Source organism: Convolutriloba macropyga, chromosome 1 (genome assembly GCF_964194025.1).
Source record: "Convolutriloba macropyga chromosome 1, txConMacr16.3, whole genome shotgun sequence".
NCBI lineage: Eukaryota > Metazoa > Xenacoelomorpha > Acoela > Convolutidae > Convolutriloba > Convolutriloba macropyga.
In genome coordinates this window covers 86735436-86761170 of record NC_134468.1, presented here as the reverse complement: position 1 = coordinate 86761170, position 25735 = coordinate 86735436, and the positions used below count along the sequence as shown (strand labels likewise).

At 41.2% G+C, this 25735-nt stretch overlaps 1 protein-coding gene across 1 annotated transcript in view; it reads right to left on the bottom strand.

Moving 5' to 3' along the window:
* Nucleotides 1-321: 321 nt before the first annotated feature.
* The window catches only part of LOC142343916 (cullin-4A-like), a 414013-nt gene continuing 388599 nt past the window's right edge, over nucleotides 322-25735 (bottom strand). Inside the window, exons 15-18 of the mRNA XM_075395314.1 lie at nucleotides 25516-25701; nucleotides 21514-21636; nucleotides 20583-20711; nucleotides 322-680 (exon numbers count right to left, since the gene is read on the bottom strand). Coding sequence (XP_075251429.1) covers nucleotides 585-680; nucleotides 20583-20711; nucleotides 21514-21636; nucleotides 25516-25701 — 534 coding nt within the window. The 3' untranslated portion in view covers nucleotides 322-584. The remainder of the gene's footprint in view (nucleotides 681-20582; nucleotides 20712-21513; nucleotides 21637-25515; nucleotides 25702-25735) is intronic.

The window sequence follows — 25735 nt, the reverse complement described above, 5'->3', positions numbered from 1 at the left end:
CTGTTAGTATAGCATGTTAAGTGACTCTGCTTTAAGTCACTGAGAACTTCTGGCGTTTATAGAGAACGCGAAGCGGTGCGAGATATTAAGTCAGAATTTCGAAGTGACTTCAGCAGAGTCACGTAACCATGCTTAAAACACACAAATTGCACGTTTTAAAATCACGAAAGTTCTGTGAAGCGAAAGTTCTGGCAAGGTATTTAGGAACTTCTGGCATTTTAACTTCTGGCACTGCAGACTTTCGGTATTTTAAAATGTGCACGTGAATATTTGAAGACAAAATCCGGTCAAGTTGATAACTACTTTATGTAAATAGAAATATGACTGTAAATTGGATTAAATTTAGCAACTAAGGAAGCGAAAAAAAATAGTCCATAAATATACATCAACTATAAACAAAAACAATTTGAATTAATGTTCATTCACAAGTTTCTTCATGGGCATTATATGTTTCAAGTACGACAAGGAGGAATTATCCATAAAATACGAAGAATCCAAAAAAATGAGGAGTTCATCTATTGCAATTTGGAATTCCATTTCTCACAGTAGGGCTGAGCTGAAGGGTTTGTTCGAAAAGGAAGTCATCACGCAACATAAATGTAGTTGTTCACGTTTTCACTGTCCCTCTTCATGTATTCACGCTCTATTAAGCTCTCAATCCGCTTCTTCAAGTCACTCGCCTGAAAAAAAATTAAAACCCTGATCTTAAAAGCGGATCTATTCTGCCCCCCCCCCCCCCCCCAGCTTAGTGAGCATAAATTTTTTATGACCTCCAGGCGCACGTGCTATTTTCTTACATAGTACTGTGCTATATAACAATTTAAGCATATTCATTTAAGCAAATTCGGTTCGCACTTCCTTGAAGTCAAGCTCGAATATTTCCTTGGAAAAGAAAATGAAAAGGCAGAGACCATATTTAGCCAGGCTTTTGGAAGCTAGAATGATCAGAAAATTTTGGAAAGCAAGAATTGTTACGACCTACATGGCCGAAACACATAGAAATCTCTTTTTAAAACTGAAATCCTAGCAAACATCTAAGTTGAATTGACATAGAAATTTCACAAAGGATCCAACTTTCTGACAAAAGTAACTGAAAAATTTAGTTAATTCTGATACACAAAATACCTGGGTCATTTATAGAAGAGAAATTCAAGGCTTTTGATTATACTGCGTCAGAACATTTTCTTCCAACACATTAGATGTTACTAAAGCCGGAGTTGAGAGTTTGAATTTATTTTTTTTACTGGGGCACAAAAAATAGCGGGAACGTACGTATAATCAAAAACAAAAAATCAATTCTATACAAACACATGATTAAGCGGACAGATATGCGTCCAGTATTAATCTCTATTTTGATCAGCGCTTCAAATTTAAATTGACCACGTAGCAAACAAGGACTGCAGATTGGCAGAATCACTGCGATATGGACTTGAAAGCCTTTTACTACAGATCGAAACATATACAGCTATAAGTTGAAAAAGTTATCGACGCCGCTCATAAAGGTATGGGAAAACATTCAGCGATAAATTAATAGAACCTGTTCAAATTAAATCAAGAGAAGTCTTTATTACTAACCTTCATTACACACATCTGATTATAGGCACTAAACTAATTAAATACGTCACGCGCGCAAATAGCGTTAGTGAGAGGATGAAGTCATTCAAAAACAAAATAATTTTAACTTTGCTGTGTGAAAAATGTATAACGAAAAAAAAAACGTCGAAACACTGAAACAGCCAAAGAAGAGACACAATCCACAGAAATACATGGAACACTAAAATCCACAAGACGACAAGCAAACCAATTGAACACTGCCCGCCAAACGAACACTTTTAGAGAAAAACAACTATATCGGCATTGCTAAAACTCCTACACTAACATACTGATGGCAAAACTTTATCCATCTATTTATACGCATTAAGCCACGCAAAAATTTTGCAAATTATTTATTGGCCACAAAAGACTGGAAAAAATTTAGCTTCAAGTTGTCACCCGAAACCATCCCGTAATCATTTTCAACACTTAAAAAAGTTTCACTTGTGCTTAAAGATTGATAGACTTTTCGAAATTTACTTGAGAAGTACCTTAAATGAATCAACATTTTGAAACATAACCGACTAACGTCGGGCGCATTGCTGTCAAACGACCGGCGAGGGGTTTGGCATTGTCAGTAGATAGGCAAGGTTTAGTGAGACTAACTTTAGCTTAATTGAAGGGGCGTAGGTAAGCGCGGTGGGGGAGGGGGGTGCACCGGGGGGCTGATTGGGTGGCAACAGTGGGGGGTGGGGTCAATTTCTAAGAAACGCCCATCGCACCATAAGTATAAGTATCTAAAACAGAATCTGTGAAGCGCATACTTGAAGACTAGTAAGAACACTTAATGCCCGCTGGGCTCAACCTGTTTCTCTCTTTTGTGAGGACGAAAAGTCAGATGCGTCAGACGAAAAATTGGTCAAGCGAAAAATCGCAAAAAGAAGACCGAGAGGACTAATATAATTGCTACAAACTTCGTTTAAGAGCAATTAAAAACATTCTATTGTCACTTAAACTTATGCAGTATTCTCCTATCAAACCCTAGAGGAGTTTCAATGGTCCCCTGAAGATCGAAAAACTTATAAGTTGAACATAACCGATTAACGTCGGGCGAATTGCTCTTAAACGTCGTGTGAACGGTTGGCTTCGTCAGTAGCTAGGCACGGTTCAGTGAGGCCAGCTTTAGCTTAAATGAAGGGGCGTAAGGTTAGCGCAGCGCGGGTATACCGCAGCTGGGGTGCAAAAGTAGATTGGGGGACTGATGTGGGTGCGGTTAGTGGGTGGGAGTGTTGGATCAATTTCTAAGAACCACCCTCCACACAATAAGTATAAGTCTCCAAAACAGTTTCCGTTATTCGCATACGTGAAGACTAGTGGGCTGAACGGCTCTAAGAAAACTGAATGCAAATTGGGTGCTACCTCTTGATTCTGCTTCTGAAGACGAAAGTCAAATGGGTCATACAAAAAATTTTTCAAGCAAAAATGGCATAAAAAGACCGACAGGACTTAATATAATTGCTTCAAACTTCGTTTGAGAGTAATTAACAAGTTGGTTAACAAATTGAAAAAAAGAGAGTTTTATTGAAATGGCTAATGCCTTATTCGCAGCAATGACAAGTCGTATTGGCTCTCCGTGTAGTCGTACGGGAATCAAATTCATTACTTTCATTAAAATTTATTTTGAATTAATTTACTGTTAAATAAAAAATTAATGGATTTTACGAAATTTTGCCGATTTTCTTTTGCTTTCTTGTGACTTTTTAGGCCGGTAGTCTCATTTAGGCAGGTACCATCAACCTTCCAACAAACATAAATTTAACTGGTTCTCGTTATTAGCCATTAGCTAAAGATTTTATGGCTTCGACACGATGAATGTCACAATGACTAAAGAGAATATAATTTTTCTTCAACAATTGGAATTCAATTTACTGCTCATGGTCCGCATCTCCTTTTTGCTAACATCCCCTTGAAAAAATGAAAATATGTTGAAACACTTCATAAGCCGAGCACATCTGGTGCGAATCCCCTTGTAACATTTCAGCTGCCCTGTTCTTGAAGTAGAAAAATCCAATTTTAATTGTTTTTTTTTCGAAATGAAACTTCACATAGCAAATCATAATCTGTCGGACAAATTTCAAACGCTCAAACAGACGAAGCTCTTACAAAAAAGATTTGAATAGCAATTATTCGGATCAGTATATTTCTTTTCCAGAACGAAACATAACCGACTAAACGTCGGAAGAGTTGCTCTCGAACGACTAGTGGGAGCTCTAATCAATTGCAGCCTGCTTCAGTCGGGGGTGGGGGGAGGGTGGGAGCCTAAATGGGACTAAGAAGTTCAAAAGTGGGCTTCGAATAACCACATTAGAGGTTATCATATACTACTATTAAGATTTAAAGTAAAAAATGCCACCAGTTTCGGCGCACTTTTCATTTGACTTTTAGTATTAAATTGCCGCCAATTGAACTCAGCCACTTGAAATTGTGATTGAGAGAGAATTTTAGATCACACGAAACGCAGAAAGTCAAGGGCGCAAAAGTCACTCGAAAAGTCAAAATTATCAAGCAAAAATTTTGCATAATAGACACACACGTTTACAATAATTGCTATGAACTTCGTTCAAGAGCAATTAATCAATTTTTTAGAAACAAAGATAAGATGCGGTAAACCATATCTGCAATATCCCTAAACTACAGCATAATGTGCGGTCAACATTACAGAAGTTTGGTCAATTGATTCCTTGGACCAAGCTTCAACTGTTATCATCTCATTGTCTACAAGCCTTAATCCTGATATCGAATAATTCACTTGTATAGCCTGTGCTTTTATGTCGGCTGAGAACTATTTCGTCCATTTATTTGAAGCACAATAGAAGGCATTAATAAATAGGAGATTACTTTGTCAGAAATTTCATAAGCCAACGTTTGTGTGACATGATTGTAGGGATGTTAAGCGCCTTCCGAGTTGTGGCTGTGACAATGTCGATGCCTCCTGGGGGGATCGTTTGGTGCTCGGTTGGGGGGCGTCGACTTGCCTTCTTTTTTCTACTCTTTTCTTTGATGTTTCAAAACATTAGTCCTCAAAATTACCTTAATTACATTGTTGTCACGTGCCCCTTTGGTTTCAAATTTCTTGTGTTATGAATCAATGTTTGTTAGTTTACAAGGATTATGACAATTTTGCGGTAAAATAATTAGCGCCAATCAATAAGAAGATTATCGATGTCGATAACATTCTCGGGGCCTGCCTTACCTAACCTGGTTGGATTGGTTTCGGGAAAACATTTGCTAATCTCACAGCTGGGCGGGTTAGAAGACCTAGAGCGGTTTTTACTTCACAAGATCTAGCAGTTTGGTCGGGGCCGGTGAACGTCCTTGTCACGCGTCCTAGGGGCCAAATTCCTCTGGGAGTCCACTCTTCCAGTACCCAAACAATATCGTTGACTTCAAGCTTTGATTCTGGGTTGGTCCACTTCCTTCGGGTGCTCAGGGTAGGCAGGTATTCTCGGACCAGCCTCTTCCATATTGCTTCCAATCGTTGTCTGATCTGCGTCCAACTTTTCGTCTTCAGTGAAGGGTTCTCATTGAACACACAGGTTGGTATGTTAGGGAAAGCTCGACCAATAAGGAAATGATTTGGGGTTAGTGGATCTTCGTCTTCGTTGTCGCTTCTGACGTGGGTCAAGGGGCGTGCATTAACTAAGCATTCTGCTTCTGCGACAATGGTTGTGAAGACGTCCCAAGTCAATTTGGCAGAACCCAAGTTCAGAAGAAGAGCTCGTTTTACTATCTGTACGAGCCTCTCCCACACGCCTCCAAAGTGAGGAGCAGATGGAGGGTTGAGGCGCCATTCAACTGACTGGTTCAACAAGTTGTTCTTGATAAAGTCGTGGTCCAACTGCAGATTTTGTCTCCTGATTTGTTTTCTGGCTCCCAGGAAGTTGCTCCCGTTATCACTGAGTAAGAGCCGTGGTTGTCCCCGTCGAGCAATGAATCTGCGGATGGCTGTCATACAAGCTGATGTTGTCAGATCTTCTGTCACTTCCAAGTGTACTGCTCGAGTCACTAAGCAGTTGAAAAGACAGATATCGGCCTTCTCTTCTTTGCCTCTTTGAATAACGGTGAAGGGCCCAATATAATCAAGTCCTACATTCGTGAAGGTTACGGGTGATTCGTTTTCTGGAAATCGGGCATCAGGCAGATCTGCCATAGGTGGCTGAAGACCTTGTCCTTTAAAATGTATACATTCCAAGCACTTGTATGAAATGCTTCGTAAGGAGTCTCTTAGGCCAAAAACATAGTAACTTTGCTGTACAAAGTTTTTGACATACTCTGTTCCAAAGTGCATGCAGATTTCATGGCACTTCTCCAGGAAAAGTCGGAGGATTGATTCCTTTGCGTTCAGGACAATTGGATGCTTTGTGTTATATCCCAAAGTACTTCTCTTTGTTCTGCCACCAACTCTTAAAATATTATCCTTCAGAAAGGGTGAGAGCTGCAGAAGTTTGTCTTTGGATGGCAAATTCTTGTTTTTATTCAAGAGAGCGATTGAGGGACCGAATCAATTCTGCTGAGATACTTGAATAAGGTGGTTCCTGGCGTTTTCGACATCGTTGATGTTGAGTGCTCTTTTGGATTTAGTTCGCAAGATTTCGATGAACCGAAACACTTGGGCTGTTGCTTTTAGCAACTTCGTCCATTTTATGAAATTTTTTGCTGCAACCACTGGTTGAATTGTTTGTCGCGCCATTGTGGTGTTTGTCTTCTCGGTGTTGAGAAAAGTGCTCCAGCTTTCTTTCGGTTTGAACAAAAATGCTGGTGGGCTTAGCCAATGCTCTTTAATGTCAGCAGGAAGAATACCTCGAGAAACGTGATCGGCTGGATTGCTTTTCCCACTGATATGTCTCCAGCTGCTGGTTGGCGATTGACTTTGAATTTCGCTTACTCGGTTGCCCACGAAAACTTTAAGTTTTTCCGAGTTTTTGATCCAAGCCAGGACAGCCATGCTGTCACACCAAAATGTGGTATCTTTGAACTCTATAGTATGGTGTTTCTTGATGAAGTGAGCTAAACGGGTTCCAAGGACGGCGGCTTGAAGTTCGAGTTTTGGGATACTTAGCTGCTTGATTGGAGCAACTTTGGCTTTGCTCATTAGGAAACTACAAGATACGCCGTTTTCAGAGATAATTCGGGCATAAGCAACGGCACCATAGGCTAGTTGAGAAGCATCCGTAAAAACGTGTAGTTCATAGGCTTTTCTGGTCGCTACGTCTAGTGTTAGGCAGCGAGGGATTTCAATTGGGGGAGAGCACATGTAATTGTCTATCCATGTTTGAATTGATTTAATCTTCTCCTTTGGCAGGCTGTCATCCCATGCTAGACCCTCTTTCCATATCTCTTGTAGTATAATTTTCAGAGTGATGATTACGGGCGCTATAATCCCTAGCGGGTCAAAAAGGCATGCGGTTAGAGATAGTAGTTTTCGAACAGTGTAATTCTCTGCGTTGGTTTCAAATTTTGATGGTTTCTGATGGAAAAATTTGTCAGTTGATTTATTCCATTGAACACCAAGTACGCGGTGACAGTCCTCGCTATTTTCTTCACCATCGCTGACATTGTCTATGGCTGTTTGCTCATTGGAGACAAACTTTGTCAAGTTAAAGCCGGCTCTCATGAGGGTTTTCTTCAGCGACACTGCGGCTTCTTGTGCAATCTCCACCGTTTCGAAGGAATGTACAAAATTGTCCATGTAAAAAATTTCTAACAAGATTTTGAATCGTTTGGTTCGGCGCAATATCTGCTACCGTTTTCTGGAGGACAAAAATAGCTGTTGATGGTGAGCATCGAGCGCCAAAAATGAGACGGGTGTACTGGAATTGCTTCACACTGTGATTGGTGGGCCAGAGAAATCTCATTGAAGGCTGGTCTTTCTCAATTATACCTACTTGCATAAACATCGCCTCAATATCGGCGCTGACTGCAACTGGATCTTCTCTGAAACGAAGCAGGAGACCAACCAGATTGTTGATCAGGTCTGGGCCTGTCAAAAGGTTACTGTTCAGAGAATTCCCTTTAAAAACAGATGCAGCATTTGAAACTCGCCGTACCTTTCCAGGCTTATTGGGGTTGGTGACTGGGTGATGTGGTAGGTACCATACGCGGCTAGGGGCGATGCTAGAGAAAATAACTGGCTTGACATATCCCTTCTCGATGTCTGTATCGAGTGTCTTCTGATACATCTCTTTCAGCAGCTGATCTTTGCTTAGTTTCTTTTCGAGGCTTTGAATTTGTGCCTTGGCTACAGGATAGTTGTTCTCCAAATTTACTTTTTCTTTCCAGAGAAGACCGATCTCGTACCTCTCGCCTGTGTGACGCACTGTATCATTCAGTATTTTAAGTGCTCTGGTGTCATCTTTTGACAAAGGCGTTTCATTTTCATTTTCCGTTCCCGATGAATCTATGTTCCAGAAGCTGGTTATATAATCTGCCAGAGGATCTTCATTTGCTGTGAGCGTCAATTCTCTGTCGAATGCTTCATAGCTAAGAGAAAGGAAGTTGGTTCTTTGTTGTTCCTCATGGCCGAATTTGATTGGACCAGTTATAGTCCAGCCTAACAGATTTCTGATTGCAAATGGCGTGTTTGTGGGACCCTGTAAAAACTCTCTTTCGAGGATGTACTGTGTTGCGTCAATTCCAAGTAATACTTGGATGCGATTGTTTTCCAGTTGGGGAAAACTGATGTGTTGCAAATGGGGATGTTTGCTGCAAACATCATTCAGTTCTGAAACGGGGGCATCATCAAAATGCCAATTGTTAATTGAATAAACGTAATTCAAGCGAAACAGTGGTTTGTTGCTGTTAAAGGGTCCAATATCAAGTTGCACAAGTTTGGCTTCCATTGAGGAATCACCAAAGGCTGTCGAAACGCTCAGAGTTGATTCTAGGCTCGTTCGTGCTACATTGAGTTTGGTTACCATGGGATCGAAAACAAAAGATATCGTGCTGCAGCTGTCAAGTAAAGCATAACATTCGCATGTTTCGTTGGGACCGTAAAGTTTAATGGGAACCATTGGAAGCTGATTTCTAATTTTTCGAGGGAAAACTGGCGTGTAGTTTGGTGATTTCGTTTCTTTGCTGATCTCGTCAAAGGACTCGCATAGTGGTAATTCGTGTTGAGTAGCGTTTGTTTTTTGCTGTGAGACGTAAATGTTGTCATGTAGCATTGAGTGGTGTTTCCGTGAACAATGTCTGCATGAAACTTTCGATGGACATGTTTTTGCGTTATGGGTTGAGCTAAGACAATTGTAGCAAAGAAAATTCTTCTTGACTTCAGCATTACGTTCAGACGGTGACATTTGCAGAAATTTTGGACACTTCCCTATGTAATGGTCTCCTTGATCGACCGGACAGTTTGTACTTCTGTTTTGTTGAGACTCGTGTTTCTTTGGATCGAATGGTTTGTGAACAAAACTACTGTTGTTGCTTTCAAATGTTTTTGCTCTGTTAGCGTTGTTGTGATGATGTTCGTTTGCGTTCTGGTTATTATTGTTCGGGTTTTGGTTGTGGTGGTTCTTGTTGTAGCCCGATTGGTTAAATTTTGTGTTTCCGTTTCTTTCTTTGTGCCTGAAATTAGATTTATGGTTAAATTTACCTCTATTGAGGTCGTTCTTGTCGTGATTTCCGTTGTTCGTTTCGTTGCTGGAAAAACTGTTGTCCTGTAGATGTTCACAGGCTCTAGCCTGTTTATCCATCCACATCGAGAGGTCTTCCAATCCTGGAAATGGACTTCCATTGTCGACTAGGTGTTCACTCCATTTCATTTTCAATGACCATGGTAGCTTATCTCGGGCGATCCGGACTAAATAGGTAGAATTCAAGTCTGCGTAAAAACCATGTGCATTAAATGTCTGGACTAGTTTTCTCAGGAAAGAAGCGTAGCTTATCAATGTTGCGTGGTCGCTTGCTTGTGGTCTCTGCCACAGTTCGAGTTCTTTGGTGAGGGCGGCGACAACGTGTTGAGGATTTCCAAAGCGTCTTTCAAGTTCCGATAAGGCATCATGATAGAATCCGGGGTTACAGAGATATCCCGAAATGGCTTCTCTTGCTGGTCCAACCACCAATGTTTGCAGGTAGCTCATTCTTTCATTGTCAGTGATGTCACGGTTTTGATGAATAGCTGAGGAAAACATGCAGGACCATTCATTCCACTTCAGTGGGTCTCCGTCGAACTTTTGTATTTGTATGTCTGGCGGCTTCACTGAGCGATAGTTGTTTCGAAAGAATGGCTGATGATGATAGCTGTCGGAGTATTGCGGACGCGCAGTTTGCTGATTAGCATTATTTCCATTGTGGATTGGTTGTTGGTGACCATTTACATTTTCCGAAGAGGGTTGTTGACGGTTTGTACAGTTATTAGGTTGAATATATTGTTCACGTGTCGTTGGCAGTTGCTGATGGAGGCCTGGTGGATGTATCATCTGCTGAGTTGCAGGGGGTACGAAACCCTCTTGGCAGTAATTTTGGTTTATTGAGGCCTTTTGGTGGTTTTGGCCAAGACTTTCAGGCCAATTATTTACGACGCCAAGTGAGTTGAGCGATTCCTTTTCCTTCCACTTTGTGAGATGCTGTGTGCTGTGGCTCGGTTGAAAATGTGTATGGCTTTGTGCAGGAAGGATGTTTTGCGCAACGCGATGATGAATTAAAGGACCATTTGCTTCGGGGTTCATAATTGAAAAACCCTGGTTGCTGCTGAGGCCGCCGATTGGTTGCGAATAGCTACAATGCTGGTTTATGTCAGGAATTGATAATGGGATTGATGTAGAAAGTTGGGTTGAACCGATTTGTTGAGGATATGCATTGCTATTGGCGTGTGATATTGTTGAGATTTCTCTTAATTGGCATGCAACGTTTTGACTTTCTTGTAAGCTTGCCACCAGCTCTGTGATTCCACGGCCCTCTTTCGGTAGGAGACAAGGTTCTGGTGTCTTTTGACGGAATATGTTATAGGATTCTCGTTGTTGCTGACTATTCAGACAATTCTGCGTGTTAATTTGTAGCATTTTCTGCCTAGAAGGCAAATATATATTCCCTCAGGGTTTCGTGTGTAGTTGGGCTGCACGTCGTTGTTTCTTAGGTTATTAGGAACAATGGAAATGGGATTTTCGGTTGTCCAATTATGATCACCAGATCCGTCTAGATGATTTACATCGTTGTTATCAGATTCATCTTCTTGTGAAATGACGTTCTGACTTGGGAGAGCTGTTTGTGGGTCAAAATCTGCTTCTCCACCCGTGCATGCGCCCAATTTTGATATGCTTCTGTTCCGCAAATTGTATTTGCCAATCGTTGTTGTTGTTGTTTCAGTTTCTTTGGTTTGGATTTTCGTTCCTCCTGAGGATTCAGCAGTGTCTTTCGAAGAAAGGAGTGTGTTGTTTTGGTTGTCAACATGCCTGCTGCCAGTGGTTTTTTGCTGATTTTTCCTCGAAGTGCTTGAAACAGCTGACATTCGACTTCTAAGTGATGATCTGCTACTTGCTCTGGAGGTTTCTTTTCTCATCGAAATTTCGTGTTGCTTGACAATTTGCATTATTTCAATTTTCATTGTAGTTAGCTTCTCTGTCTCTTCAAGAAGTTCCAAGACTTGACTGCTTTCCGACTGGGCCATTACCTCCACGATTCTTTCTGTTTGTGCGACATTTCGGATGAATTCCTGAAACGTCTGAGAAACTATTTCTGAATCAAGATTGTCTGATATTTGCCTCCTTATTTCACTCTCAAGCAGTTGCGCGTTTTTAAAGCGTTGGTGGAAAAGCTTGACAGTGCTATTTATGCTTTGCTTGCGATTTCCGAATTTTGATTTCTTTGTTAGTGTTGTCTTCATTTTTGTTGCTCTTTATATGTTTTGGTCTGTTTGAGGGGTAAGTTCGTCAATTTAGAATTCTTAATCCAATAATCTAGGATGTTATTGGGGGCTTAAGGGGATAAATTGCTGACCTTAGGGGGTTGATATATGTCAATTTGGATGACGTTGGTGGACACACGGATAATTTTGTGGCGAATTTTGGGGTGAGCTTGGAGGGCACCTTGCGTTTCTTCGAGGGTTGAGTGAGATCAACTTGAGTGAACTCGGGGGCTCTTTGAAGAGCTTTGGATGGCCTTAAGTGGACTCTGGGTGACTTTTGGGGGCTTTGGGTGATCTTAGTTGGTATTTTGGGTGACTTTGGGGGGCCCTTTTGACCTTGGGGGGTAATCTTGGTGACCTTTTGGGCACTTTGTGTGACCTTGGGGGCACTCTGGGTGACCTTTGGGGCACTTCCGGTGACCTTGGGGGGGGGCCTTTGGGCGACGTTGGGGGGCCTTTTTGTGACCTTGGGGGCACTCTGGTTGACCTTTGGGGCACTTTGTGTGACCTTTGGGGGCACTTTGGGTGACCTTTGGGGCACTTTGTGTGACCTTGGGGGTCACTCTGGATGACCTTTGGGGCACTTTTGGTGACCTTGGAGGGGCCTTTGGGCGACGTTGGGAGGCCCTTTCGTGACCTTGGGGCACTCTGGGTGACCTTTTGGGGCACTTTGGGTGACCTTGGGGGCCCTTTGTGACCTTGGGGGGTAATCTTGTTGACCTTTTGGGCACTTTGTGTGACCTTTGTGGGCACTTTGGGTGACCTTTGGGGCACTTTGTGTGACCTTAGAGGGCACTCTGGGTGATCTTTGGGGTACTTTTGGAGACCTTTGGGGGCACTCTGGGTGACCTTTGGGGCCCTTTTGGTGACCTTGGGGGGAGCTCTGGTTGACCTTTGGGGAACTTTGTGTGACCTTGGGGGGCACTCTGGGTGACCTTTGGGACACTTTTGGTGACCTTGGGGGGAGCTCTGATTTACCTTGGGGGCACTTTTGGCGACCTTGGGGGGCCTTTGGGCGACGTTGGGGGGCCTTTTTGTGACCTTGGGGGGCACTCTGGTTGACCTTTGGGGAACTTTGTGTGACCTTTGGGGGCACTTCGGGTGACCTTTGGGGCACTTTGTGTGACCTTGGGGGGCACTCTGGGTGACCTTTGGGACACTTTTGGTGACCTTGGGGGGTCTTTGAGCGACGTTGGGGGGCCTTTTTGTGACCTTGGGGGGCACTCTTGGTGACCTTTCGGGCACTTTTGATGACCTTGGGGGGCACTTTGGGTGACCTTTGGGGCACTTTGTGTGACCTTGGGGGGCACTCTGGGTGACCTTTGGGACACTTTTGGTGACCTTGGGGGGAGCTCTGATTGACCTTTGGGGCACTTTTGGCGACCTTGGGGGCCTTTGGGCGACGTTGGGGGGCCTTTTTGTGACCTTGGGGGGCACTCTGGTTGACCTTTGGGGAACTTTGTGTGACCTTTGGGGGCACTTCGGGTGACCTTTGGGGCACTTTGTGTGACCTTAGGGGGCACTCTGGGTGACCTTTGGGACACTTTTGGTCACCTTGGGGGGGCCTTGAGCGACGTTGGGGGGCCTTTTTGTGACCTTGGGGGGCACTCTTGGTGACCTTTGGGGCACTTTTGATGACCTTGGGGGCACTTTGGGTGACCTTTGGGGCACTTTGTGTGACCTTGGGGGGCACTCTGGGTGACCTTTGGGACTTTTGGTGACCTTGGGGGGCCTTTGAGCGACGTTGGGGGGCCTTTTTGTGACCTTGGGGGGCACTCTTGGTGACCTTTGGGGCACTTTTGGTGACCTTGGGGGGCCTTTGGGCGACGTTGGGGGGCCTTTTTGTGACCTTGGGGGGCACTCTGGTTGACCTTTGGGGAACTTTGTGTGACCTTTGGGGGCACTTCGGGTGACCTTTGGGGCACTTTGTGTGACCTTGGGGGCACTCTGGGTGACCTTTGGGACACTTTTGGTGACCTTGGGGGGGCCTTTGAGCGACGTTGGGGGGCCTTTTTGTGACCTTGGGGGGCACTCTTGGTGACCTTTGGGGCACTTTTGGTGACCTTGGAGGGCCTTTGGGCGACGTTGGGGGCCTTTTTGTGACCTTGGGGGGCACTCTGGTTGACCTTTGGGGAACTTTGTGTGACCTTTGGGGGCACTCCGGGTGACCTTTGGGGCACTTTGTGACCTTGGGGGCACTCTGGGTGACCTTTGGGACACTTTTGGTGACCTTGGGGGGGCCTTTTTGTGACCATGGGGGGCACTCTTGGTGACCTTTGGGGCACTTTTGATGACCTTGGGGGGCACTTTGGGTGACCTTTAAGCACTTTGTGTGACCTTGGGGGGCACTCTGGGTGACCTTTTGCGACACTTTTGGTGACCTTGGGGGGAGCTCTGGTTGACCTTTGGGGCACTCTGGGTGACCTTTGGGACACTTTTGGTGACCTTGGGGGGCCTTTGAGCGACGTTGGGGGGCCTTTTTGTGACCTTGGGGGGCACTCTTGGGGACCTTTGGGGCACTTTTGGAGACCTTGGGGGGCCTTTGGACGACGTTGGGGGGCCCTTTTATGACCTTGGGGGGCACTCTGGGTGACCTTTAGGGCACTTTGTGTGACCTTTGGGGACCGAAGGTCGGCTGCTGTTGACTGGTTCTACAGGCGGAAAGATTAACTCGGCTGGTTGCCGCTGCACAGATGTCCGATTGGCCGGATTGCACTGGCTGGCTGCTGGGTTGGTGTAGATGTCGACTACGGCTTGGATGTTCCACTGGCTGAACGATGAAGTCGGCTGGTTGAGGCTGCAGAGATGTCCGGTTGGCCGGATTGCACTGGCTGGCTGCTGGGTTGGTGTAGATGTCGACTACGGCTTGGATGTTCCACCGGCTGAACGATGAAGTCGGCTGGTTGAGGCTGCAGAGATGTCCGGTTGGCCGGATTGCCTGGCTGGCTTCTGGGTTGGTGTAGATGTCGACTACGGCTTGGATGTTCCACTGGTGGAACAATGAAGTCGGCTGGTTGAGGCTGCAGAGATGTCCGGTTGGCCGGGTTGCACTGGCTGGCTGCTGGGTTGGTGTAGATGTTGACTGCGGCTTGGATGTTCCACTGGCGGAACGATGAAGTCGGCTGGTTGAGGCTGTAGAGATCTCCGGTTGGCCGGATTGCACTGGCTGGCTGCTGGGTTGGTGTAGATGTTGACTGCAGCTTGGATGTTCCACTGGCGGAACGATGAGGTCGGCTGGTTGAGGCTGTAGAGATGTCCGGTTGGCCGGATTGCACTGGCTGGCTGCTGGGTTAATGTAATCTTTGCAAAAGTTTCACCGGACCCGAATTTTATAATATAACAATTTGAACTGCTAATAATTTTAACAATCGCTTAGCTGAGAACCTGTTTTTTTTTCAAAAAAAGGAGAAATCCTGAGTTATAGTTACGCAAACCCTGTTGATAATTGGTGACTACGCCTCTTCAGGGAGGGGGGGTGTTATTTGCCCCGAGAATCAATAAATGGAGTGATATAAAAAATATATAAGTTCTCAAAGCTTATCTGATTTGTCATTTCTTCTCACAGAACACCTGCACGAGACACTTCCATAATGCAATTTCAACTTTTGTCCAATTCCAACATTCCACGTATTTCTTTTTCAATGTAGCTTCCTTTCCACCCTCTTTAGCATCTGTGTTGACCAACTTGTCCACAGAGGAGGTTGCTCTGCTGTTCGGGTTGGATCTGTTCGTTTGAAGCGCCAAATGACAATGTCGATGCCTCCTGGGGGGATCGTTTGGTGCTCGGTTGGGGGCGTCGACTTGCCTTCTTTCGGATTTTTCTACTCTGTTCTTTGATGTTTCAAAACCTTAGTCCTCAAAATTACCTTAATTACATTGTTGTCACGTGCCCCTTTGGTTTCAAATTTCTTGTGTTATGAATCATTGTTTGTTAGTTTACAAGGATTATGACAATTTTGCGGTAAAATAATTAGCGCCAATCAATAAGAAGATTATCGATGTCGATAACAGGCTGTTTGTGGTCAATTAAGTTTTTCCTTATTTTTGGTCTGAAGTTGACTCGATTTTAGCATGGGGAACGCATTAACTTCAATGAATGATATTATCCGCAAACGGATTGCGTACAACGTCGCGAAAATAGCCAAGGTTCAAAAACTCTGATTGCTTGCCACTGGAATTTTTGTCATAATAAACTAGCTAGATGTAATTACTTTGTATTAGAAATAAATTCGGTTCCTATTTTTTGAACAAACGTACAAAATTTTAAATACATTTTGCTAATCTTATTATTGGAAAGCTATGAAAAACTCGGATATTACAATACGTTACAATTAAACCTAAGCATTTCAAACAAACAATTTTCAACAAACAGTTCAGACGTTTCTCGGCAAAATAAAAATTGATTAATGGTCAATTTTGATGCTAGACGATTTATTCTTTGACACACAACTCTTCTTTTTGACAAAAAACAACACGATCGAAAACAAACATACTGATCTTCTATCTTCGCTCAAAATTAGACTATACAAATTTGCGCTAAAATAAATTTCATTAATAGATTATTACAATACATTCATTCAGCGCGATTTTTTCATTACAAGAGTCTCGAATCTGCCTAAATCCTGAACCAAATGCTTACAAAATACATCAAATATTACGTTCATTTTCTCAGCGCAGTCCGATACTTCCTGAGTAACATAATACACATCCTCCCTTTCCCGGTTCTTCGTTGTCAACTGCTCCGAAAAATGTTTGTAATACGTTTCCGATTCTTCTATGTCCTTTTTCATTTCAACACACCACTGCCACGCATTATCAATTGCACTTTGAGTTCCAATTTCAGCACCCAGTTCAATGTGCAAATTAACATCATCTTCAATTTTGTGCAAAGTATCCAGCCCATTTTGCTCACGAAGGTACATTCCTTGAATGCAATCACGCGCTCCCTTTTCAATCATGCCCAGGTCTGAGGTTCCATTAAGATGACCCTTTGTGAATTTTGTTAGCATAAATGCTTGATTGAAAATATGAAAACAGATATCTTTGACAGCAGAGAGGGTATATGATAGACGAGAAGTAAGGCTATCAATTGCTTCATCAATTTGCAAAACTGGCTCAGCATTCGATTGCGACTCTTGGGTCAGCAAATTTTCGATGCCTTCTTGTGATGACGTAAATCGACAGGTGTATAACAAGCAAACAACGATTATTGGGACATTGGAATACATTTTTTTCGGTAAAAATACAATCTCTTTACATTTCAATGAATCTTGGAGCACGAAATGAAATTTTCACAACCAAAAAATTGAGAGGAATATATAAACCAAGTACAAGCCAAACTGTCACCGCAATAGAAACAGCAACATTAAAAACTGCAAACATAGATTTCGATTCCAAATGCAACGAATGCAAGATGCACACATTTCAAACTCAAATATTAGCCAAATGACGGACGATTACAAAACTTAATCATTTCACAGAGAAACCACAAAAACTCGAATGCAAAGACTTCAGATCGCATTAAACAACATCAAAGGCTCTCTGATAATCTGTTTAATCTCTCGGCGATTCTCATTAAAAAAAGGTCATGGCGGAAGTTTGAACTAACCATGTTGAAGTGATAACTATATACCAGCTTCAATTCATCAAATGCCGCGGAACATTTAAAATCCGTTGCCATTAAAAACACTAATAAATTCATTTTTTAAACTAAATTGTAAACCTAAGTCATTACGAGCACTTATCTTTTATTCTTGCAATAGTTTCTGGTTACTTTTGTGGGTTGAGATCATGTTGATTATTGTTTTCCGACAATTTGATTAACAGCTAAGTATTAATGTCAATTAGTAATTGCCCTAAAACAGTTCGATAATCTAAATCAATGCTTAACACAGACCAGGCTTAATTCTGGTTCATTTCTGGCATTTGCTCTTTTGATGAACGTGTCTAAAACCATATTCGAAAAGAGTTCAGTTACGACACAAGACACAATCAACAAGAAGCAAAAATTGGATTGGCAAAATGGGCGTCTAAATGACAGCAGTCAAATATATGACTCAATAGATATTGAGAAAAATGAGGAAAGAAATGCTCAATTAACATATGGAAGCGAGATTCCAGTATCGGTCAATTCACCAAAATTTAAATCCGAACAACCACCCTTTGCACGTCATAGCCAAATTTAATCAAAGTTAACCCAAGAGAAGTACCCAAGAAAATATGGTTCATAAAAAATGGTGACAGCAACAGCACCAAAAGTCATCAGATTGTAGGAAACCGGCCACAATTTATTCCTTCAACTTGACAAGATTTTTTTTTACAAAAAACGTGCATCACCTTAGATAATAAACTTTGCTTGCTTCTCAACATGAGGATATATCAGTTTTAGTAAAGTCAGCTAATATATATCCTCAAATGCAATTGACTCAATCGGTAAAAATGCCTTGGTTTTGTCATGTTTTAATTGAACTTTTTTCTTGAGATGGTTACGATTGCTGCAACCAAATTGCTGAAGGTAGCAAAATAGAATCAAAACTCAGCATACATCAAACCTCTTAAATAACGAAGCTCACCAACAGCCAACTGAAGAGCTGAGGCATCTGAGTGGGAGGGGGGGGGGGTTCGGGGGACTAAGAAGTTCATTAACGTTCTTCGAGATGTTATTAGAGGTCATATACCACTATTAATTAAAGAAAAAAAATGAGACGAATTTCGGCGCAATGTACGGAGCTTGACTTCCAGTAGTCAGGTGCAGCAAATTGAGCTCAGCTGCAAAGTTGTCAAAAAGAAAAATTTAGATTACGCAAAACGTAAGAAATCAAGGAGGGTAAGAGTCACTCGAAAACTCAAAAATTTCAAGCAAACATTTTGCAGAAAAGACACGGTTACCAACATAACCGGCAGATTGCCAAAAAAATAGCGACCATTGTTTCTCATAACGCCGATTGGGATTGAAAGAAGAAACATACCCCGCAGATTGCCGGAAAACAGCCGCCGTTGATTCCAATAAGCATGATTGGGATTGAAACAACAGAAGATATTGAAAAAAAAAAGATTTTTGTACAAAAACATTTTTTTAAGTCCGATTTATTTTGATGGCATTTCGTGGTTGAACATATTTCTGTTTTAGAGAGAGGCTACAGGGGCTACCATCAATAACAATAAGCATTAGAGATGGTAAATAAGACTTATAGGAACGACGTTCAAATAGCGGGCATCTAAAATTGGGCTTTATGGGTTCATCCCGTTTCTCTTTCTGACTCCAATTTTTTATACTGACTCTGTTCATTTTGAATTGCTTTGCTGAGCAACTGATGTACAAAATCACTTTTAGCAGAATGAGAGAAGAGAGAAACTAGCCTAGAGAAGTCAAAAAGATTTCACGCAAAATGTTGAAAAGGCGGCAAAATGAGGTAAAGCAAAACATTTTTTTATTCGACGAAGTAAAAAAAAATAGGAGCGCTATAATAGCCGGCTGAGAAGATGAGGGCGGCTATTAATAAAAGGAAATTGATGTTTTAACGTGCTGCTTGTTATTGATAATAGCCGCACTTCTGATTCTCAATGAGGGGATACAGCGGCTATTATCAAAACCAAACAGCACCAGAGATGGTAACTAAGACTTCTAGGAACACAGTTCAACTAACGAGCCTCTAAAATTGGGCTTCATGGGTCTATCACGGTTCTATTCGTGATTTCGTTGTTTTAGATTATGACTCCGTTGGTTTTAGATTGCTTTGCTGAGCAACTGATGTTGTTAAGCGCCTTGAGCAGAATGAGCGAAAAAAAATAGCTTAGGAAGGTCAAAAAGATTTTACGCAAAATATTGAACAAAGCAAAATAGCAGACAGGAAAAAGTCAAATTGCCGCATGTGAACAAAAAATCACAAGCGACAAACGAAATTATTGTTCAAACACTGTACTTTAAAATTGGAGTGATAAAAATCACGCCATAAAGACACTGGCATTTTGGTCCTCTTCCTGTTTAGGCGTGCCTAAAGTCCCTTCTCCGATTTCACTCGAAAACTCATTAAAATTGCGTGAACAGATCTTTAAAAAAGACAGAACACCAACAAAGTTCAATTTCATCGAATTGTAAAACATTAGGGCGTTAAGATGAGGGCGGCTATTAACGACTGCTTCAAACTTCGGTCGAGAGTAACTAAAAAAAAACAAAAAGGGTCACAAAAAGTTCAACCTCCTATAACAGCTGAAGTTTTAAAAAATGCTTTCCGCTAAAGACTAGTGGGTGCTAGGATGTGGAATCGAACCAACGCATCTACAAAACGCAGATAATTTGCTTCCTGATGTCGGACGAATTAATTTCCAAGAATAGGCGACTTTGTCTATAAAAGGCTTTGCAAGAAGTGTTGGTGGTGTTGAATGCTGTTTATAATTGTTCTTCACAATGAATTTATATCTTGCCAGCAGTTTCGAACGTCAAAAATATATTAGCGAAAATAATTGCACAGCAACTTAAAGTCCTCGAACTCCACCAATTTATCCATTTTAAGGTCAAATTAGTCAGACAAAAAGGTCAGTGTCGCAAAGTTTGGTTTAGAGCAATGAACCAATTTTTTGCTTGTGTTTCGCTTGCCAGTTACCATTACTTAACAAAATTTTTTAACTTGAAAGAACAAGTGCTCTCAATGCGTCGGCTTCGTGGAAATACAGACTTCTAATACAATGATTCATTGCTGATTTAAAATAGACCATGTACCCAAGAGTGGGCATTTGTTGCTCGATGTAATAGCTCGATATAAAATTTTGGCTAAAAAAATACTAAAACATAACCGACTAAACGTCGCAAGAATTGCTCTCGAACGCGTAGTGGGAGCTCTAATCAAATGCAGCCAGCTTCAGTCGGGGGGGGGGGGCTAAATGGAACTAAGAAGTTCAATAAAGGTGCTTCAAATAACCACATTAGAGGTTAACATATACCACTACTAAGATTTAAAGTGAAAAATAGCACCGGTTTCGGCACACCTTTCATTTGACTTTTAGTATTAAATTGCCGCCAATTGCGTTCAGCAAATTGCCGCCAATTGCATAAAAAAAGATACACACGTTTACAATAATTGCTTCTCTACGAGAGCAATTAATCGATAACTACTGTAATTTGAATGTTGCTTTGGTTTTAGGAACTGACCTTAACCGGGAAGCGTAGCTGGTGTATGAGTTGGGATACAAGCTCATTGTGAGATAGAGTCTTTCTGGTTTTCATGATCCTGACAACAGCTGCGTCTACCTGATACACACGGTCGGCAAACACCTGCTCCTGTAATAAACAAACACAGCACACTTTAAAAAAAACGTTGAATGATTTCTTGCTCTCACAACATGAAAAAATTCCTTTGAATAGTAACGTAGGAGCTTTTAAAAGTTATTTTTATTTTTAAGAAGAAAACAATCGGAAGAAAATTTTATAATGTGATTCTTTAAGAAAATGATTACTTTATTTTGTTTGAAGTATTTTTTGTTTCAAGTATATTTAACCGCATGGTTATAATTTTAATTTACTTGTTGCAAAAAAAACTTTATAGCAGTTACCCACAGTCAATGCAAAATTCCTCGATTAAGACGAGACCTCCTTTCCTGCACCCCTCCGGCAACTTTTGAGGTGAACACAATATGTGGATGCAAAATTTATGCGACCTTAACTAAGCTTTAAGCAGAAGTTGAGCTTATCATGAATCAGAGCTTTCGGTCCGACTCTTTGCCTGATATCGTTTTCTAGCACAGTGAGTCCAAATTCCAAAAACAAGTTTTCTGTGGACGTGTTTGTAGATAATGCTGAATGTCTTAAGAGTTGAATGTCGTTTCTTCCTTTGATTTCTTCCCGAGTTTCCAAAGTAGTTATTTTTTTTGCGCCTTTGGTCAAAATACGTTTTTTATGCCCCCAATTGCAATTTAAGTATTGTTATATAGCACATTACCATGTTCAAAATAGCACCTGCGCCTAGGTGAGCGTAAAAATTAAATGACCAGTACGCTGAGAGGAGGAGGGGGGAATAGATCCAAATTTTCCCCACGAGCACTTAAATTGATTCCAAGTTGTAACAACTATCCTAGTTCATTACCTGAGTAGTTTCAGCCTCTTGTTTCGTCTCTTTCATTTGTATCTGATTGATTTTGATGCGGTAGTGTTTGTTGTGGAAATCGTTGATTATGGAAAAGTTGTCCGTTAAACAAACGTCTTTATCCTGAAACAAACAAATCTCACATTTTTCTCAAGCTTAAACTAAAAGGCTAAACATACCCGGCAGATTGCCGGAAAATAGCCGCCGTTGATTCCAATAAGCATGATTGGGATTGAAAGAATAGAAGATATTGAAAAAAAAAAAGATTTTTGTACAAAAACATTTTTTAAGTCCGATTTATTTTGATGGCATTTCGTAGTTGAACATACTTCTGTTTCTTAGAGAGAGGCAACAGGGGCTACTATCAATACCAATAAGCTTTAGAGATGGTAACTAAGACTTATAGGAACGATGTTCAAATAGCGGGCATCTAAAATTGGGCTTTATGGGTTTATCCCGTTTCTACTTCTGACTTCAATTTTTTATACTGACTCTGTTCATTTTGAATTGCTTTGCTGAGCAACTGATGTTCAAAATCACTTTTAGCAGAATGAGAGAAGAGAGAAACTAGTCTAGAGAAGTCAAAAAGATATCACGCAAAATGTTGAAAAAGCGGCAAAATGAGGTAAAGCGAAAATTTTTTTTATTCGACGAAGTAAAAAAAAAAAAAATAGGAGCGCTATAATAGCCGGCTGAGAAGATGAGGCGGCTATTAAAAAGTATCTTTTAAACAGTTATTGGTAAGGAGGTATTTGATAAATAAATCAATCAATTTTATTTAATTTGTAGTATAAACTTGTTTTTGTTAGTATACTCTGTTATAATTATTCTTATTGCTTTGTACATATCCCTGCAATCAACACACTATGTAGTACAGCAAAATGAAGATCAATTCAGAGTTCTTTTTACTATTCAACGAATTCGAATTGTATTGGGGCTTTTTCTTTACAATTCAAAGTATTTGGCGCTTAAGTAGAAAGGGAGCAAAACAGCGAGTAAGATTTAGGCGTGATTCTTTTCAAAGTACCTATAAAAGTGTTGTGAGAAATTGGTGTTGGAATAAATTTTCGGTTTCGCCAGCAATTTTTTTTCACAAGCGGTAATTTGACTGCTATCTTCAGCATTTTATCTCCAGAGTGCTATAAATAAAAACATAAACCAACTAACGTCGGAATAATTGCTCTCGAACGACGGGCGGGTAAAAAAAAGAATTTATATTAGCACCGAGCTTTACTTCGGAGTGAGAGCAATAGAGATCACTCAAAAATGAAGAATGAAAGCGTGAAAAAGTCACTTGAGAAGTCAAAGAATGTTCTAGAAGAAAAGCGCAAAATGGCCATGCGAAAAATTTGCATAGAAAAAAGACCAACACATTTACAATAATTGCTAGAAACTTCGTTCAAGAGCAATTAATACATATGCGTTTTAACGGTGTCTAGGTTTTATGATGAGCTGTGTTTAAGGGTTTTGGTTGGCAGTTATCAGGTTCTCTTAGTTTGGCGCCACTGGTTTTCAAAAATTCTGATTACTACGCAATTTACTCCTCAAAGAATTCGAATTTTACTATTCAAAGAATTCCCAGTTTATGCCTGTTTTTGCTTTGTCTTTCATTGATTCCCACAAGGCTGCTGCATTATGTACTCATTTTAAGGACAAATAGAGTCAATGTTTTCAAGAACTTTTGTTACTTCCAACGGTTGTAACGGTTGCTGTATAAAAATAAAAGTTGTCGAGTCATTAGTTTATTCAATTTTTTCTTTAAGAATTGATTTTTGGACTGTTATTCAGGAGTTGTCTTGCTATGTTTTTTAAGGCCTGTTCACACATTTTCAAGATTTTGACAAATTGGAGTGATCATTTTGGTCATGCCGAAACAGGAAGTGGAGCGAAAGTCGAGTGGCTTTGCGGCGTAATTTTTTTTCATTCTAATTTTGAAGTAGAGTGAGAAAAAGGTGTTCGAATAAAAATTCGCTCTCTCGCTAGTGGTTTTTTGTTCACATGCTGCATCTTCCATCCCATCAATTTTTACTGTTTCTTTGAATTTTTGATCCGATTTTTTGTCTAAATGGTTTTCCCAATCCATTCATTGTCCGTTCTAGCTCTAGTTTTTGTTTAGTCAATGAAAATTCGGGTCTTTTCCATTATAGCCCCCAGCTTAGTGCTCAGGTAACCTATAGCCCCCCCCCCCCCCCCCCCCAATCATGGCAAATACACCATAATAGGGGGCTATAATGGAAAAGACCCGAAAATTCTATGAATTGTGTCAGGACTGTTCCTGCTCTTTTTCATTATGATCAACATTTATTAACGTACGTTTTCCCGTTTTTTAGACATTCCAAGAAAAAATATTTCGATTTACTTAAAATGCAGTTCCTTGCTGCCCCCATCAAAATATGAACTTTTTCATCTTATCTCAACACACTGACCATCCGGCATGAACAAAAATTTTGTTTTCACGAAAATGTGTGAAAAAAACTAATACGCGCTTTTGAATTGGTATTGGTTCACGTAGCTTTATAAGAGACTGCAGTAGCCACTTACAGTTACCAATTATTACAAAGCAAAGGCTTGTGGAATTATTAACTTAGATCGCCATCTTCTACAAGCTGGAGGGGCGAAGGTTATACGGGTCTTCCCTATTATACCCTCAACCCGCCCGCTTAGTCGTCACATGACGTAAATTTACCAAACATACCCGGCAGATTGCCGGAAAATAGCCGCCGTTGATTCCCATAACTCTATTGTGATTGAAAGAAAAGAAAATATCAACAAAAATTAATTTTTGTACAAAAACATTTTTAAGTGCGATTTATTTTGATGTCATTTCGTAATTGAACAAACTCCTGTCTCTCAGTGAGAAGCTACAGCGTCTAGTATCAATACCAATTAGCATTACAGATAGTAACTAAAACTTATGAGAACAAAGTTTAAGTACCGGGCATCTAAAAATGGGCTTTATGGCTTTATCCCGTTTCTATTTCTGACTTTGATTTTTTTATACTGACTCTCTTCATTTTGAATTGCTTTGCTGAGCAGCTGCTGTTTAAAAGGACTTTGAGCAGAATGACAGAAGAGTGAAAACATACCCGGCAAATTTCCGGAAAATAGCCGCCGTTGATTCCAATAAGCATGATTGGGATTGAAAGAATAGAAGATATCGAAGAAAAAAAAGATTTTTGTACAAAAACATTTAAGTCCGTAGTTTAACATACTTCTGTTTCTTAGAGAGAGGCTACAGGGGCTACTATCAATACCAATAAGCATAAGAGATGGTAACTAAGACTTATAGGAACGACGTTCAAATAGCGGGCATCTAAAATTGGGCTTTATGGGTTTATCCCGTTTCTATTTCTGACTTCAATTTTTTATTCTGACTCTGTTCATTTTGAATTGCTTTGCTGAGCAACTGATGTTCAAATTCACTTTTAGCAGAATGAGAGAAGAGAGAAACTAGCCTAGAGAAGTCAACAAGATTTCACGCAAAATGCTGAAAAAGCGGCAAAATGGTAAAGCGAAAAAAAATAGGAGCGCTATAATAGCCGGCTGAGAAGATTAGGGCGGCTATTAAAACATTAGGAGCGCTATAATAGCCGGCTGAGAAGATGAGGGCGGCTATTAACTAGCCTAGAGAAGTCAAAAAGATGGTAAAGCGAAAAAAGTTCGACGAAGTAAAAAAAAATAGGAGCGCTATAATAGTCGGCTGAGAAGATGAGGGCGGCTATTAATTACCATGATGGGGCTATAATTATTTTCGGGAGGTGGGCTACAATTTTGTATGAGTGAGGTGCTACATTTTTAGGCGGGTGCTACAATTTTGTTAGTAGAGGGTGTGGTGCTACAATTTTGTTGTTGGGGGGATGCTAGAATTTGACGGAGGAGGGGGTGGGGAGGAGAGGAGTGCTAGATTTTGGTGGAGGAGGGGTGGGGAGGAGAGGAGCAATAGAAATTGGTGGAGGATGGTGGTTGGGAGGAGAGGGGGGCTATAATAGGAAAGGATCTTACCAGAGGTTCCTTGCGCAATATACGTGAGTCTTTCTTTCCCATGGACAGAGACTGAACTGTGCGAGTGAGTTCATTGTCTTCAATATTTGTGAATTCTTTGATCTGTTGGTATGTGAATATATTGCCATTGTTGAACAGAAGAATGACTAGAGCTTGAAACAACGACACATGTAATTCCTTTACACCCTGAAACAACACACAATTCCATTATTTTGAGACA